The following is an 18,462-nucleotide window of genomic DNA, read 5'->3' on the forward strand; positions in this document are numbered from 1 at the left end:
GAAAGATAATTTCAGAATAAATGGCATGTTACATTTGATGACAATAATGTTTTGTTTATTATTTGTTAAGCTCTAGTGATTATCATTATTAAATGTTGTAACGCCTGTTAGGCGATATTACAATTATTTCCGACCTAGACAATGCTGTTCACAGCCAGGTACTCATTTTACACCTGAGTACGTTGATAGAGTGTGAATAAAGAGCCTTTGCTTGTGACCTGTGCTTGTGTCTGGATGAGACTTTTAGGGATCTCAAACTAAGTACTTTGATAGAGTGTTTTTTGAATCTATACCTGTTTCTTATTTGAACCAGTTCCCCTTTGTCTTCCCTTTTCTTGGATGCTTTATTGTAATTCTAGAACTTTTGACTATCCCATTTTCTTCCTTTTTACTGGCGCTGATATGACCTTAATGTGTTGCAAGCGCCGTAAAACCCTTTAAGACAAACGAACATCAAACTGAGTACAACGATATTGTGGTCTTGGAATCTACATCTCATCCCAATTTGAACCAATTCCACTTTCTCTTATCTTTTCTTGAGTGCTTTAATTGTTATCCTAGAATTTTTTGCTATCCCATTTTCTTCCTTTTCACTGGCGCTGATATGACCTAATTTTTTGTGACCCTCCGCATTAAGTCGCATTTTTCAATTTTGGGTTTTTGGTACCCAGTCATGGCTTATTTCATACTTTAAAATTCGATATCAAATTTATGAAATTCTGATTATTAATTACCGAGATATGACCGTTTGAAATAGGGAGAGTGTAAAAACCAAGTTTTGATAAAATCAACTTTGATGTGAGGCACCATTTTAACGGACAGTCAAATCAATGGGCAAAGATAACTCCTTCGATACGGGCATTGGAAATTTGACGAGAATAGTAAATCTTGCAGAGACGTCAATTTTCAATTTGACTCACAGGAATTTCAGGCACCACTCGGAGGAATTTCAATGCCGAAAGAGGAATGTCCGCACACACAAAAAAGGGAATTTGGATCGTATTTGGTATCGTGTTTAAATATTGTATAGATCTAAATAGATAACTGATTAGAACTAAATTATGATATATAAACACATTGCCAAATACAGCCCAAAAGTTTCCTTATTTCAAATGAAGGAAAGCTCCAAATCCTAATGGTGGTGATTGTAATAATGGTTGTAGTGAAGATGATGTTGTGTTGGTGGTTGTAGTAGTAGTAGTAGTAGTGATGACGATGTGATAATGGCTGTTGTTGTTGTAGTAGTAGTAGTGGTAGTGATGATGATGTGGTGGTGGTTGTAGTTGTAGTAATGGCTGTGGTTGTAGTCAGTGATGCCAAAACTCCGGTTTCACCGGAAAAAAACTCCGGTCTGGAGCAAAAAATTCCGGGTTCCGAGCAACTTCCGTCAAATTCCGGTGAGGTCAATTTGTTCCAAGGATACCCCCCCCCCCCCCCCCCCCCCCCTTCCAACCACCACATCATCATCACTGCCACTAGTATTACTACCATCATCACTATCACTACTACTGCAATGACCTCCACACCTTCATCACTACCACAACTACTACTACTACTACCACCACTACCACATCATCATCACTACTACCACTACCACAACTACCATCACTATTACAACCACCACCACCACATCATCATCTTCACTACCACTACTACTACAACCACCACCACCACAGCATCACCACTACCACTACTACTACAACCACCACCACCACATCATCATCACTTCTACTACTACTACTACAACAACCACCATAACCACATCGTCATCAATACCACTACTACTACAACCACCACTATCACATCATCATCACGACCTCTACTACTACAACCACCACCACATCATCATCACTACCACTACTACTACAACCACCACCACCACATCATCACTACAACCACCACCACCACATCATCATTACCACTACTACTACAACCACCACCACCACATCATCACTGCCACCACTACTACAACCACCAACACCACATCATCATTACCGCTACTACTGCAACCACCACCACCACCACATCATGACTACCACTACTACTGCAACCACCACCACCACATCATCATCATTGCAACTACCACTACTACTACAACCACCACCACCACATCATCACTACTACTACTACTACTACTACTACTACTACTACTACTACTACTACAACCACCACCACCAACACATCATCATTACCACTACTACAACAACCACCACCACTGCATCATTATCACAACTACTAAAACTACTACAACCACCACCACACCATCATCACTACCACTACTACTACAACCATCACTACCACATCATCATCACTACCATTTGTACTACAACCACCATTACCACCACATCACCATCACTACCACCACTACTACAACCACCACCACATCATCATCACTACCACTACTACTACAAGCACCACCACCACCTCATCTTCATCACTACCACCACTACTACTACTACAACCACCACCACCATCACCACATCATCATCACTACCACTGCTACTACAACCACCACCACCACCACATCATCATTACTACAACTACTACTACTACTACTACTACTACTACTACTACTACTACTAATACTACTACAACAACAACCACCACTACAATATCGTCATCATTACTACCACTAATACTACAACCATCAGCACCACATCATCACTACCACTACTACTACAACCACCACCATCACATCATCATTACCACCACCACTACTACAACAACAACCACCACCACATTATTATCACTACCACGACTACTACTACAACCACCACCACATCATCATCGCTACCACTACTCCTTCAACCGCCACTACCACATCATCACAGAGGCAGTTGCAATAGAAGCCTCACTGCGACACCTCTCTTCTGTTTTCCAGCTAAACCCTTCAACACTTCAAAACACTGTCATCTTCACAGACTCCAAATCGGTTCTCCAAGCTCTAGATTTAGATAAACTCTCCTCAACCTTCAATAGTTTAAGATCTCAACTAGATGAATTCCTTACAACACACAGAGTAGACTTATCTCTCCAGTGGATACCGGGACATTCAAATATACCAGGAAATGACAATGCAGACAGACTAGCCAGACTCTGATCAACACTTTTACAACCATCAATTCCAGTATCCTTAGACACAGCGAAACAAATAATCAAAACAAATAAGAGAGAAGAATGGATGAACAGTTGGGCAATGAGCACCACGGGTAGATGTATGTTTACCCATATGACCACTCCTGTAAAGACTGATTGCCTAAATAAACTCAGAAGACACCAGCAAAGCATCATCTTTCAACTAAGAATACAACACATACCGCTCAACAACCATTTAAGCAAAATTACAAAAGACACATCCCCTTCCTGCCCCCTATGTCAACACCCCAATGAAACAGTAACACACCACTTGCTTGAATGTAAACCTCTTGAAGACCTGAGATGCACATTCCTCCCACCAAATCCAAGCATCAGTAACACACTTTATAGTCACCTGGAACAACTACAAAAGACGTCCAACCCTCAGTTTTGCATGTTATTGTTGTTGAACACAAGCACATATTTGTGGAAACATTGTATCATAAATTGATGAATTTCTACTTTTGACTGGTCTACATTAAATTTATGTAATCCTCTTTGGCATAAAGAACAAGATATTTCTCAAAACTTTGAAATCAAAATAATGTTGGAAGCGCGTAATGTTCACTTTCATTTGTATTCATCAATAACGTATATTGATTGTTATAAAATGTAAACATGTCTGTCGTTCCGTCATATTCGGATTCTGTACGAACATCATATAAGTTTCAATTAACCGAACATTCCATTTTAACAAATTCTTCAAAATGGATAAGCGGAAAATCATATTTTTGACACTATAATCATATTTAGATTCCAATACTTACTAGTTATCGATTTTAATATAGCTGTAATAAGTGAAATTCTTTCCTATTGTTTTAAAATTCGTGAAAAAAAAAATATTTTACAAGGACAAAATGATCCAGAGGTTCATACAAATTTTTGCAGCTGTACATTGTGAACAGCTGAGAAAAAGAAGACAAAGGTGCATTAAAAATCCGACTATTGTATCCCTTAGTAGGTATTTTGGTATTCATCTTTTTCTTGGGATCATCCTCCGCAGATTACCTCCCTTTGTTGATATTTTACATCTCCTTTCCCCTTCATCTAATTGTTCACCTTCATCTTCATCATCATTTTACATGTACATTCATTAATCAAGCTTCTAAAGAAATCATCCTGAATCAATCACTATAAGGTCAGTTTTTAGAGTATCTAACTACTCATCCTTTCCGTTTCTTGGCTACTCTTATTCACTGCTGATAATAATAATCATTAAATATTTTTTTGGACCCAGAATTCACAATCACTCTCTAAAAAGGTAGATCTTGCCATATAATAATGCCCCTGCTGTTATTTTGGTGTAAATTTTCTCTATTTTTTGTTGGCCCCCACTAGCGTTGCCTGAAGATCCCATATGATTGTCCTTTCAGTATAGTTGTCCTTGGTGTAAACTTAAAACTTTTATATAATATGATCGAGAAAATCGTGTGATAACTAGTCACCAATTTGGCGGAATAAAAACAATAACAATGATCAGAGAGAGGTCGATTTCATTCACGTTAATGTTTCTATAGATAGTATGCAGATGACGTCACTCGGGCCTTTGTTATTGTTTTTGCCATCCACGTTTGTGAGTTGTTCTCACTAAACTGTATTAACCAGACTATAAAAGTTCATGGTTACACAGAGTTTGTGTGTTGGTCCGTTATACTTCCGGATGGCAATGTTGTGAACTCCTTGGCCAAGCGCATTCTATCTATACAAACAAATATGCTTGTCCGAGCACGTGTGTCAAAAATTCCATGTTTTGATCGGTTAAAAATCTACTGGTTAATTTCAATCTCGTCCGTCAGATATCCGCCCAAGCTCCTGATATCAGGAGACGTCTGATGTTTTCATGTCTTCAAGTTGACGGATCATCAAGGTCCAGAGGGTGATTCGTTTTCACTGAAGTCCCCCTTACTTCAAGCTACGGAAAGGGGGAGGGGAGTCTCTCGTCTACTTGGGTCGTTAACAGCGTTGTCTCTGTCGGGGGAAAATGCAATATCGCTTAACAGGCGCCATGTCTCGTACTACACATTGCTTGCTGCTGTTGGTCATGGACCCTTTGTAAAGCACTTTAAGCACGTCTAGTGGATATTGCGCTCAATAAGAAGCTCAATTTAAAATAAAGCTGAATTTACGGGTTGAGATTTTACAGGGATAAGTTGCAGAGGCAGATAAAGTTCTGAGAAGGAAAAAAAATGGAATTGGACTGGGCATGTCTTGAGGAAAGGGGGGGGGGGGGGGAAGGACGATTCTGCAGTAGCTTTGGGATGGACTCTAGAGGGAAAAAGAATGTAAAAATGGAAGGTCCATGATAGTTGAAAAGACGAAGAACGAAGGTGAGTGGAACTCTTGTACGAGGGTCATATCTATAGGCAAAGATCGGACAAAATGGAAGGAAAATTTATGTCCAGGCCCAATGCGAATCATGGCGCTGAGGGATTTAACCAGACCGGCCTAGTACTACGAAACACAAATTTTTTGGCTCCAAGGACTGCATTCGTTTCTTTGACTCAATAAATCATGCTGTAACGGAAAGATTACTTCCTTAGAACAAATATTCAGGACTTTGGCCCGTTTATAGATCATGCTGAAGACCAGTGGCGTGGGGCCATTGGATCGAATGGTGCCAGGCACCGTACCAATCTTTTAAAAATCATTAACAGCATAATTTAATTAAAAATAAAACTGAGAAATTTTAACTTTACCGTCTTTCGCCAACTCGCCAACAACATACTGCCTTTTTAGTCCCCACTCTATTCAAGATTCCGAAACACGCACTGCGCCGACTCGTGTGTTGGTGACATCACTCCGCGAAGTAGTGACTCAATCAAACACCGTGGTGCAAAGCAATCCAAGCTCCAGTTAATTGCTCTATCCATTAGTATCGCTACAGCTGATTGAGCGAGAAACTAGGTCGAATTATACTATCTTCAAATAGCGGAAAACCCCTCGACTTGTGCCAGGATCTGAGAGCTCCACCGTTGGACGGGGGGATGCGCCAAATTAGGGTAACTTCGGCCATCCAAAATATTACATTAACTGTCAAAAACACTGATCATTGTCAAGTTTATTTGTAAGCAGCAAAGAAAGACAACATAAAATTTTTAATATGACATATCAACCCCCCCCCCCCCCCAACTCTTTTTCACGATTATTGAATAAAGTAATTCTTTGCAACGAAGCATTGTGGACGAATTTACCAACATTTTTCTTGCTTGTGGTGCCGAGTTGATGGTTACGTGTGTATGAGTGTTTATTTGTGTGTGTGTGTGTGTTTGTTTGTTTGTGCGTGTGTATTTGTGTGAGTCAGAGAAAGAAAGCGAAGATTGTCAACAGTTATACTTTGGTGTGTTTTTAGATTTTGTAAGTACTTAAGTGGAGTGATTTATTCTTTGTGATGCTTTAAGATCTGAATCTACCTTTTATTTGTGCAATCATTAATCGTAGTCCACTGATTTCCATTATTTGAGATATACTTTGAAGTTTTGTTTTGTTAAACAATGAATTGCAATGAATCAAGTTGACTCTTTACTTCACCGACCGTTTGGGAGATTGACACTAGATGACAAATTAGAAATAAAAAGACTAGTTCCTCACCAACCAACTGATTTTGAATTAACACAGGTGTGGAAATCTCGAAAACGCTCTTTTTCAGTGGCATGGTATGACAGGCATGAATGGCTCACAGTTAGTTTAGAAAAAAAAAAACGTTTCTTTTGTTTTTATTGTCTACTTTTTACAGATACAACAAACACTGACAAATCATGGATATCTATAGGCTATAGTGACCTTAACCACTTCCATCGTAATTCTTAACATCCTGAACGTTGTTTTAGCACCCTTAAAAGAGTGAAAAATTTCTTGCGAAATTTAATGAAACACAGAGCGGTTAAATTCGTTAATGATTCTGTCAATTCACAAAGCTGAAATAGATGCCATTCCAAATTTCAATAAACACATTATAAAAAGATTTGCAGAGATGAAACATTGCCGTGCAGATTTTCTTTACAAGAACTAAAAGTAAGTAATTTCTGTCATAGGTTTTTTTTTTTTTCTCTTTTGATTTACATTTACCACATATTGATTGCATTATCGACCAAAACCAATCCTTTAAATGGTGGACAAAGAATAATTACAAAGACCTTTTCATACGGGACTTGTATCTCAGTGTTGTGGCTTGATGTTTTCATGAATTATTTGTTTTTGTGAGTTTTGTCCACTCGTAGAAACCATCGACCCTCCCCCCCCCCCCCTTCCAAAAAAGAGAGTTTTTAACATGTGCTCTCTCCTCTTAACCGTGTTCACTGTTTTAGATTTTTTTTCTTCTTCTAATCATGGCACCACCATACGCCGTCAATACGCCACGCCGCTGCTGAAGACGGATTGTTTATTCCTTAAGCTATTTAAAGTGAAACTTTTTCTTTTACCCTTGGAAACGATGAATTTTAACAATTTCATTTTGGCAGCTCTGGATTGAAGGTAAGATGGCCAAAGCTTAAAGAAGCAAGGAAGAAAGGAAACAATGAACCACTCATTATAATAAATGACCCCAGGTCTTCAATCAGGGTAATTATATCGTCTGATTTAGAGATCTGAAATGAACTTTAAAATGTAGAAAAATGTTAGACTTTGATCACATGTATATTTTATAAAGGAAATGGATATTACTTATCAAAGTGTCAAAAATCCTTTCTTAAAAAATATAGCCTTATTATATGGAGAACATTATGCCATTGAGCCAATAAAAAAATTATACGGCGCACAACTCTACTGAGATTTGAAAATTAGAAATGTAGTTTGCACAGATGGATAAACAGATAACTTGATTTCCTTTTATAATTTAGAGTCAGTTTGAAAGTTCGTTGAGTAAAACAGATATCATGAAATATCTACCGACAACACTAACACTCTCAAACACAATCAATTTCTACACTGTAAAAAGTTGTCAGTTTGGCGTTTTTATGCAAATCGTTGCATTCGAAATAATGTATTCACTTAATTACTTTAAGGCTTTCAGATCTACACTAAGTTTTCATCTATTTTCATCCATTTATGACATCAAGAATTATTATTGCCCCTTTGATGCTTTCAATGTGATGGTTTCGGGTGGATAATACCCAGGTTTAACTTCTCTGTTTAATAAATTTTAAAAAATAATAATAATCTGAAAAATCTAAATTTGAAACCAGAAAATAGAAGTTGCATCGAAGGAAAGACCTTATTAAATGTTATGAACAGTCAGGTGGCTTCGTAGCGCAGATATAAATGTAAATTTTAAATTAATTATAGAAAAATGATTATCTGTGTGACCAATTTTGGCCAAATTGGCCAGGTCAATGGCTATCTGGCAACCATGGTAAGAATTTGTCTATTCCAGGCTCCCTATTTCGAATAAATCTCAATCAAGACTTTTCGAAAGTAAATAAAACGCTGTAAATGATATTATTAAGCCGTCAAATTGTCATAAATGTTATGCTTGTCCACTTCTGATGATGCCTAACCTACAATAGCTCAGTATTAATGTCGTCACTATCGATTAAGATAACGAGTATAGACGATAATTGGTCCTTTTTAAATATTTTTATTTCAGGTGGACTGAATGCACAGCTGTGTTTTCAGTCCACTGGTGGACTGAAAACTTATATAAATGGCCGTAAACAACCATACCTACAATCTGGCATATTTATATTTGAACTACAGAGGATCCCGATTCCCGACTTTATGTTGTTGGATGGAATTTGAACTTCGGGGATGCGATGCTTCGGTTCAGTTAGCACGATTAATATGCCTGAGGATTCTCCCTACATTTTGGGAGCATTGACATAAATAAACATAACACACAATCGATCTAGGCTTGTGTGGAGCTTGTCCAATGTGTAAGGAAATCAAGCGTAATGTTACGGTATTATTGCCCCTCACCCCTACACACATAGTCTGCTATAGATTTAGATAGACGTCTTCCGTCTAGTAAGGTTTGTGCTGAGTCAATAAAAGTTCCCCTTTCTTGAGAAGCATCCAGACTTGATATCTCCGAAGAAGGTGAAATAAAAGTGCTTATTCTTGTAGGCCTTCCGAAAGCTCTCGTAGCTAGTAGCATTTCTTTCAATTTGTATTTTCACTGTGATGGATCTTTTGTCATGCGTTTATTTATTCAATTTGTTAATATATTTAGTATTTAGCATTTTTAAAACTCCAGAGCAAACCTTGATGGATAAGATTATTTTGTGGAGTATTGAAAGCAGTCCTAGTTTCTTTTTGCTTTTCTTTTTTTGTTTTTTGTTCGTTTTTTTTTTTGTTTTTTTTTGGAAAAGGAGTGGGGGGGGGGGGGGGGGGGGGCCTTTCACTTTCAGGATTAGCTCGAGAACGGAGGATTTTTTTTCGTCTATTAGGGTTAGTTGTAAGTCTTAGTCTTAGTAAATGTGCTAGGGTGTTTTGTTTGTTTTTCCTATTAGGGTTAGTTAACGGTACTATCTAGGTTTTATTTTTTTATAAGGGTTAGTAGAGGGAATATTTGGGTTGTTTCCGGTAGCACGAGGAGCTTTCGGAAGGCCTACCTTATTCTCTTAAGAGTTGATGAATATTGTGATTATTATTATTATTATTATTATTATTATTATTATTATTATTATTATTATTATTATTATTATTATTTCTTTCTCCAAGGACCAAAGTCCCAGCAATTTAGTGTGGAACCATTGGGTCTATTACTATTTGTGTAACACACTTATTATTACCTATCTAGATGGTGGGTAAGCAATGTGCGGGTTAGAATTGTAAAATACTCACAAGTGCTTCAGCCAGAATAAGACTATTATTAAGTAACATACTTTTTAATACTTGTAGTCATTTAACCTCTTAGTAACGAGATGGTTGAGTTGATAAGGCACTGCAGCATTAAATCCAAGGATCCAGACTCCAGCATTTTTTTGTACCTCTTTTCTCCTTGAGGATGATTTAAGCTCTGTAATCTTTGCTGTGGCTGATGTCTGGATATACATGTAATGAATAACATTTCGATAGTGCATAACGATGACGAAGTGGTGCTCTACAGAGCTTTTACAGAGTGCAACATCTACTAAACATGCTCAAAGCGCTTTACAAGGGGTCCGTCGTCCTATCCAAAACAGCAACACTTAACATGTAGGACAAGACATGACGCCTGGTAGGCGATATTACATTTTTTTCTCTCCGAAAGACAACGTTGTTAAGGGCCAGGTACGGTGAGAGAATGTGAGTATAGAGCCTTTTCCAGGGACTCAAATATACACCTCTTAGTGCAGAACTCGAACCCAGGACCTTCTGATCCAATGGCAAATGTCATACCACCAAAACAAATGCCGCACATATATCAGTCTTTTCTCGAAGTAGATCATAATGAAAAAGGGTTGATAAATAAATTTGGGAATTTTAGTTACTTAATTTGATTATATTAGAAACATAGCTGCCAACCAGTACGATAAAATCGTACTTAGTACGATTTGGCCAATCCAGAAAAAGAAAAAAAAATCCAGAAAAAAAAAAAGAAGAAGAAAATGTGATAAAAATTATCTTGGGAGAAAATTTTCGCCACAAAGGAAAGGAGGCTGTTAAGCCCAAGCCTCAGTAATCTGCTTCTGTCACCACCTCCCCATCACTTATGCCTACCCAGTATGATGATAAAGGTAAGCTTTTCTTAGTATTACAGTTCTGACCATTCTAGTACTTAAGTACATTAATAAATATGCCATTTTAAGACATGAATTGGGCGTCCGCGCCGCACCGCGCATAATAATACGTTTTTGCATTTTGAAAAGTTGGCAGCTATGTAGAAAGAATTTTCAGACACTCACAGCCATTTATACACTCCATCGCCATTCGCATAACCAACACCTCACTGCTGATTCTTATTACCTCGCCATTCTTCCAATTTCAAGGCCACGAGCCATGATTTGCTAAATGGTTGGCTACAACGGTAAATCAATGTTGTGAAACAGCAACCCGCCTCCCACCTCTCAACCCCCCCCCCCCCCACCCCCAACACACACACACATACACACCAACACCTTGTAACATGCCATGTATAGACAGTAATCTCTCTCAGCATAACAATAAAGTAAATAAATAACCATCTATGTACATGCTCATTTTTTAATACATTTTTTCCAATTTTGTAAAGCAGCAAAATCTCTAGGATTGAGTGAGTTAAGCCCATAGAGCTGGGAGGTTTATCCCGGTTTCTATAAAAGGTGAAACAGACAATAGCAATGGCTTGTCTACCCTTTGGATAGAATGCTAGTCTTTAGCAAATTCTATTCCACGGAAAGACTGGCACTGCAAATTGAACTAAGGAGAGGGGGCTTACTGAAGACTACATAATGTGTTGGTTCGAATTGAGTATCTTTCGGCTATGAAGCAAAGACCATACCACTGAGCCCCATCAAGTTGTTATGGCAAGGTACAGTTTTTACTCACACTACAGTTTCCTCAAACTTTTTTACATGTCCCAAGGAGTTCAAGAAAACCGTGCTGGAATGAACGCTGATTTTGAGAATAACCTAATTTATTTTTTTTAATAACTTTTTTTTTTCAATCAGACCATGGAGGAAGAGCTTAAAAAAGAAATTGAGAAACTCAAATCTCAGTTGTTAGAATTGACAGAAGAAAATGCCTGTTTCAGGGATATGGTAAGTCATTTGAATTGAAATTTGAAATACTGTTGTTATGATTTTCAATAATACAGTAGTATCAAATCTTAAAATATCCATAACAAAAATTCAGTTTGTGAAAATTTTATTTTCGTATTTGTCCATGCAGTGTTTTTGAGAGAAAAAAAAAACCCAGCCTAATTAGAACCCCTGAAGTTGTTGTGAGTGAATAAGGAAGCTACATTGATGAGAAGGATTAGGATAAACATTATTAAGATTAAATAGCATGACACATCTTAATTAAAGATGTCAGAAGTTTGATAATCAGTATAAGTAAGTTGGATAACGCTAGTACAGTACTCTCTGGATTCTAGCATGCTCTCTTGAGAAGCCAAAAAGCATGCTGGAATCCGACCGTGCCCAAATTCAATTTTCATGGGAGGTATTGACTATATCATTATAGAGATAAAATTCAGCCACACAGCTCCAGCGTGCCATATTGCAGAGCGTGCATAAACATTTTTGAATTGATTACTGTATTGGTGAGATACATGGCCCTATTTGTATATGTATATATGGTGTATATATATAGTGTGATGTCATCATTGTTTCATTTCCACACCATGCTGTCAGTCTGAATCTTGAGGACATTCAAGACTTTTGTGAAATAGTGACTATAATTTATTCATCATTGATATGACAATGGAAAGGTTAAAAAACATGGAGAGATGGCAGCAAAAACAATTTATGGACATTCTGTTCGTTAAAGACAAGTTGTTGGATATAATACATTGCCTCAATAAGACAAGAGTGCGATGACATAATGATAATTGTATAGATTTATAGTGTTCCAAACATCCTGTCATTTGGATGGCTCTGGGTGCATAACAAAGATTCAGTCCTAACACAGTACATGAACAAAGCAATAATACCATACGTGTACGAACAGTAGGTCACATAACCCAGAAGAGACTCTTTTCTATTGAGGGCCCAAAAAGTGGCCCTCAATGAATCTGTACCAGCATGTACTAACAGTAACAGTGTGAAAGAGCTCGATGAATGATACTCATAATTAAAGGAAAGTCTGTCTGAATAAAAATGTCTACAGTCCTCTAGTGAAGACAATGAACATATTTCACATGCAAGGCTTTGTCGGTTAACGTGAATATATTGATTGTGCTGATACTTAGAATGTAGAGTTACTTTTTTCAGTGAGCCAAAGTTTAGACATATTATTATGCCCAATTTATCAGCAAGGAACAGTAAATGTCAGTCTAAATTTTATAGAATCTTGGTAAGGCTTTCTGTCTGCTTCCTTCTGTCCCGAGTTAGTTAAATGTTTACCACAAACTAATTGGACAGTCTTCTCATAATGGAGATTGCTGATTAACACAATAAGAAGCTGGTTGACAGTTGAAAGTGATGTTTATTGAAGCAGGTAGGCTGGTTAGATGCACTTGAGAGATTTTAGTTAAGCCAACCTTGTTCTGTTTGTCCCTCTATTGGATTTGAACGTAATTGAGTGAATTTCCATAAACATATTCGTATCATCATCATCATCATCATCATCATCATCATCATCATCTTCATCAATATCACCAAAATCTTCATCCTTTACATTATTCTATTCCATTATTTTTATTATTGCCGTCATTGTTCTCGACTCATCAATGGAGACTATTAAATTATAAAAATTTGAATAAGAATGTTATAAACTTCTCTCTCTCTCTCTCTCTCTCTCTCTCTCTCTCTCTCTCTCTCTCTCTCTCTCTCTCTCTCTCTCTCTCTCTCTCTCTTTCTCTCTCTCTCTCTCTCTCTCTCTCTCTCTCTATGCCACAGGTAATGGATTTTGAGATGTCAATGAACATGGAAAAAGAAAAAAGAGAGGAACTAGAGAAAAAATTAGAGCAAAAACAAGATAAAGATCATGAACAAAACCGGGATGCAAAGTCGTTTACCCCGACTCTGTCTGATAAATATGCGGATGCCAGATTCTTATCAACTGAAGAGAGGAAAGGTGAGTAAATGTTTACCCAGTAGTCCTTCAGAGTCATTAACTCACTCAACCTTAACACCGACTATATCCGTAGTTTACCCTATTTATTACATTTTTCTGAAACAAATTAAAGGCATAGTATCAAAACTAATATCTTTAAGCTTTTGCATGCTAATGGTAGTTGAATAAAACCATCTATGTACATGCTCATTTTTTAATACATTTTTTCCAATTTTGTAACATAGCAAAATCTCTAGGATTGAGTGAGTTAAGCCCATGGAGCTGGGAGGTTTATCCCAGTTTCTGTAGGGTGAAACAGACAATAGCAATGGCTTGGCTACCCTTTGGATAGAATGCTAGTCTATCGCAAAGTACTCTCCACCAGGGCCCGTTTTCATGAACGAGGACTAAATTTAGTTATTTACTAGTCTAGTAAGTGACTTGCTAGTCTTAAGCCTAAATGTAGCAAGCGACTAAAAAAATCGGATTTCATGAACGTTTTATAGTCTCGGACTAGCTAGTCTCTTGCCTAGAAAGTGGACGTTGTAAGGACGGTGACTAAATCGGCTGTTTTGTGCTCGTAACATCCCGCTCTTTAGTACATGATGGCATGTAAGATACCCGCCTTCATACTGTCAACGCAAAAGATTTCCAAAGAGGAAATTAGCAACACATCAGGTATAAATATTATTTTGTTCTTTTTATATTTTAACTTTCTTTATGTCATGATGAATCAAATCATATGATATTGACTATCTTTTATTATCATATATCATAGCAGTAATGACAGGGCTTTAAAATATGAGTAACAATATATTGTAGATTAAACATTGCATATTCTTTGAGATAGAAATCAAATGATCCCTAAATCCCACAATCGATTGGGCTTCCATTGCTGCCCCTGTTTAATCTTTTTGGCTTCTTTTTGCTCCTGGATGATGTCAATGTCAGTGCCCTCCAAAATATGTTCTTTTAAGCATACACAAACATGTATGCACACACACACATGTGCATACATATACGCAAATCTTTCTTTTTCATGCCAAGGATGCGAGAAAAAAAACACAGTGCCATGCTTAACAAAAGTGTGAGTGTATTGTTCGCTGTATTTTGCCCTTTTGACACTAAACAATTATTCTTTTAATTTTCACAGACATCAAGTTTGCAATGATATCAAACACGCTGAACTGTTTACGATATGACAATGGAGAGCCTGCAAGATTTTATGGCTTCCAACGAGAGAATGAAGAAAATGAAAGAAGACCGGAGAAAGATGATGGTTTGACTGCCATTAATCTTGGAACATTTACAACTCCAATTGCAGGAAAGTACAGATTTGACGTGGCTGGCTATATGGATGGATCTGGTAAAGCCGAATGGTACCTTTGTTGCGTACCTAAAGAAAAGGACTATCAGGAAGACAGTGATAGCGATGATGACAGTTTCGATAATGATGATAATGAGGATTCTGCTGCAGCTGCTGCTGCTGCCAAGAAGAGAAAAGAGGAGCGGAAAGAAAAAGAGAGAATTTTCAAAGAGGCAACAAAACGGCATCTGTTGTTCAAATTTGATAGTGATGAAGATAAATATCGTCACATTGGATGTGTAGGAATTGAGGAATGCGATAAAGGAATGAAATTCTGGACTGAGGTGATTGTTTTAGAAGGAAAGTTTCAGCAACACTCTTCCTTTTGTAAATTTGGTGGGCGTTTGGTTTGTTGATGATAATCGTGTTTAAAGTCAACAGTGATGTTGATGATTTTGTGATATCATGTGAGCATTGTAAAGCATTTGAAAATGAGTCAGAGCTTCTGATAAAAGTGTTTTATAAATTATCTATTATCACGACAAAGTAGTGCATGTGTTTGAGAAAACAAAAACCAAATTGAAATAATTAATGACTTTTATTTTACTTTTTTTTCTTCTGTGTTTAAGTTTTCATCTTAACACATTTCAGATTTCATCATCATCATCATCATACTACTGCTACTACTACTACTACTACTACTACTACTACTACTACTACTACTACTACTACTACTACTACTACTACTACTACTACTACTACTACTACTACTACTACCTTCTACTACATAACCTAGACATATCCATTCAAATTACCACATACTTCAGAAAGGCTGTGAGATTCATTTTTGCTCTTTTTAAAAGATATATATTATGTATTTAAACTTTTAAAATATGATTTAAAATGAAAATTTACTATTGCCTTGGACACAACTCTTTATACTTTTCTTGTTTAACTGAGATTAATTTAAGAATTTATATATATATAATATATTTTTGCTATTACACACATTATTGACCATTGTCACAATATTGCATATATCAATACATAGGTTCGAGATTACGCATGTTATGCTTATGATAGCCAGTATGTCATATTTGAATTTTGAATTTCTTTTCTTTTAGTCCTTCAGGAGTTTATCCCGGTTCCTATAGCATGTATCGGACATAACAATTGCTTGCTACCCTTTGGATATGACGCTAGTCTATTGCAAATTATTTTCCACCAGATCTTACAGACCCAGCTGCCCAATCTCTGCTGGGTGGACAGGGAGTCATAAAAAATCTCGACTTAACCCGGGATCTATTTCGATCAATGTGTCAATGAATGAATGTTTGAATGACAAATTGATATTGTAAAGCCCCGCTGAGCACTTATGTGGAAGTTGAGCGCTATATAAGTAACTTATTATTATTATTATTATTATTATTATTATTATTATTATTATTAATATTATTATTATTATTACCCTTTTATAGGGAAGAGGCTTTGTTTCAGCCCTAACCTTACAAGTGGTGTAATGTAACATTTAAAGCGTCACCACAATCACCATTAGTTTTTGTCCATGCCATGTTATATTGAAACCAAGGTAAGCTCCAGCCTCATGATCTTACTGGGGTCCCATTAAATTTATTGTTAGAGGCAGAGTCCTTGTCTCACAAGCAAAGGGACTGGATCCGTCCCAGGTGCAGTTGAGGCATTTTCTGACCCTTCTGTTCACCTGGCAGAGTTTAGGTAGCTGGGTCTTATAAATCTGTTGAAAAGTACTTTTGTGACAGAATAATGTACTGTTCAAAGGGTAGCAAGCAATTGTTAGTTCTTTTAATATTACAGAAATGAGTATAAACTCTGACACTACAGGCCCCATGACCATAAAGGCCTAGTGAATACTGTACCATGGTCTTAGGACTCCAAGAATGATTTTTGACTTGTCAACATGACTTAAGAGATTTAAAATCACTCCCTTTATATCTGGCCTGCAGTTTTTTGCACAGCTTGCAGCCGCAGGGGACATTTTCTGATTTGCTTTGCAACCGCAAAATCTGTGCATTTTGCAAATTTTGACAAATTCTTTGACTTTTTTTTTTATTTTTACAAAATTTGCATTCCCCGCGATGATGAATATTTTTATGGCGGGTGGTTGGATGGGAGCATCACCCTTGAATCATATACCTATGATGTTCGCATGGGTGTACGATCCGATAGTGATGTCGTTTCTTCTTCTCTATACTAGCCTATCCTGCTTCTTTGGTTTGTGATTGTATTTTTGACAGGGGATATTTTTTTTCTCTGTAAATCTTCTGCCTGTTTGTTCTTGGTTATTTATAATTTAGCTTATGATATCTTTAGGTTATGATTTTGATTTACATTTGTACTATTTTTGTTAGATTGCTTGTTTTTTTGTTTCAGCGGTCTCTCATATAACCTCAATTGTGTTGGAAGAGACCTAAAGCAACAAACAAACAAAAAGATTTTTATTGTAATTTTGTTTTCCCAACTTTGTGCCTTTTGCCAAATCAGCATAATTTCTGGCAAAATTTGCCATTTTTTGTCCCATAATTTTAAGTTTCAAATTGCGTAATCCGCTGGGATATTTTATTACATGGGTTGCATGTAGTTAGTTGTTAGGTGTGAAACAACATATTTAGAAACCTGCGAAATTTTTGCAAAATTTACTTATTTTCGTCTGCAAATTCATCATTTTCTTTGCAAAAATTTTGAAATATTTTTTTTCCAAAAAACCGCGGGCTCAGTTATATCTATGTAAATTATGATTATAAAGATATGAAAAGGTGTGTATGAAACGGTGTCAGACAAAGTAAGACAGGAGAATACAAGAAAAACACCATCCCTCTAAGAAGACTGATTTTTTGGGATGCTTTTTTTTCTTATATTTTTCTTTCTTGCTTTGTCTGGCACTGTTTCATACACATCTTTTCAGATTTTTATCTTACACTGGTGCGCACTTCCTAATTTCTCAAATTGTGTTTGCTGACTGCTGACATCATAGCCATATTTGAAGTGTGATCAACCTGTTTACCAAATTAATTTACACTACACTGCAATCCGTTTTATTTTTGATAATAAACTTTTACTTTTGATAAACTATAAGACTATAGCCTGATCTCGACTTTTTCCTCTGAAAGAGCACTTGTTATCATCACCATTGACTTTTAAAAAGCTGAGCTTACTTTTATAATATAATAATAATAATTATAATAATAAAATAATTTCCTTTATTCATCTTATAGGAGAAATTTGTCTCTATGGTCTATTCCAAAGGAAGACTGGAATAACCCAGGCATCCCTGACCAATAACAACACGTAACATGTAGAACAAGACATGACGCCTGTTTTTCCGATGGAGACAACGCTGTTAACAGCCAGGTACTCATTTTACACCTGAGTGC

At 36.8% G+C, this 18,462-nt stretch overlaps 1 protein-coding gene across 3 annotated transcripts; it reads left to right on the forward strand.

The window, feature by feature from the left end:
• Positions 1 to 8,805: 8,805 nt before the first annotated feature.
• Positions 8,806 to 18,163, forward strand: LOC144976399 (uncharacterized). 3 transcript variants are annotated; one of them, XM_078920664.1, is made up of 4 exons: positions 8,806 to 9,028; positions 11,700 to 11,789; positions 13,590 to 13,767; positions 14,900 to 18,163. In XM_078920664.1, the coding sequence occupies exons 1-4, from the start codon at positions 8,999 to 9,001 to the stop codon at positions 15,466 to 15,468; spliced, it is 867 nt and encodes a 288-aa protein (XP_078776790.1). In that variant the 5' UTR covers positions 8,806 to 8,998; the 3' UTR covers positions 15,469 to 18,163. The 3 variants fall into 3 exon arrangements, with proteins under 3 accessions (XP_078776790.1, XP_078776792.1, XP_078776791.1); XM_078920666.1 differs by having other exon boundaries at positions 8,808 to 9,002; XM_078920665.1 differs by having other exon boundaries at positions 9,027 to 9,165.
• Positions 18,164 to 18,462: the final 299 nt, after the last annotated feature.

The sequence above is a fragment of the Berghia stephanieae genome, chromosome 7 (genome assembly GCF_034508935.2).
Source record: "Berghia stephanieae isolate SIO BIC M18660-M18661 chromosome 7, UCSD_Bste_1.3, whole genome shotgun sequence".
Taxonomy (NCBI): domain Eukaryota; kingdom Metazoa; phylum Mollusca; class Gastropoda; order Nudibranchia; family Aeolidiidae; genus Berghia; species Berghia stephanieae.

What these genes read in the sequence shown, in the direction of transcription:
- LOC144976399 (XM_078920664.1), top strand. Translation starts at nt 8,999, where the DNA reads ATGTGTAAGGAAATCAAGCGTAATGTTACG. An exon ending in AAATCAAGCGTAATGTTACG is followed by an intron (nt 9,029 to 11,699) that starts GTATTATTGCCC and finishes TTTTTCAATCAG; the next exon opens with ACCATGGAGGAAGAGCTTAA. An exon ending in ATGCCTGTTTCAGGGATATG is followed by an intron (nt 11,790 to 13,589) that starts GTAAGTCATTTG and finishes TCTATGCCACAG; the next exon opens with GTAATGGATTTTGAGATGTC.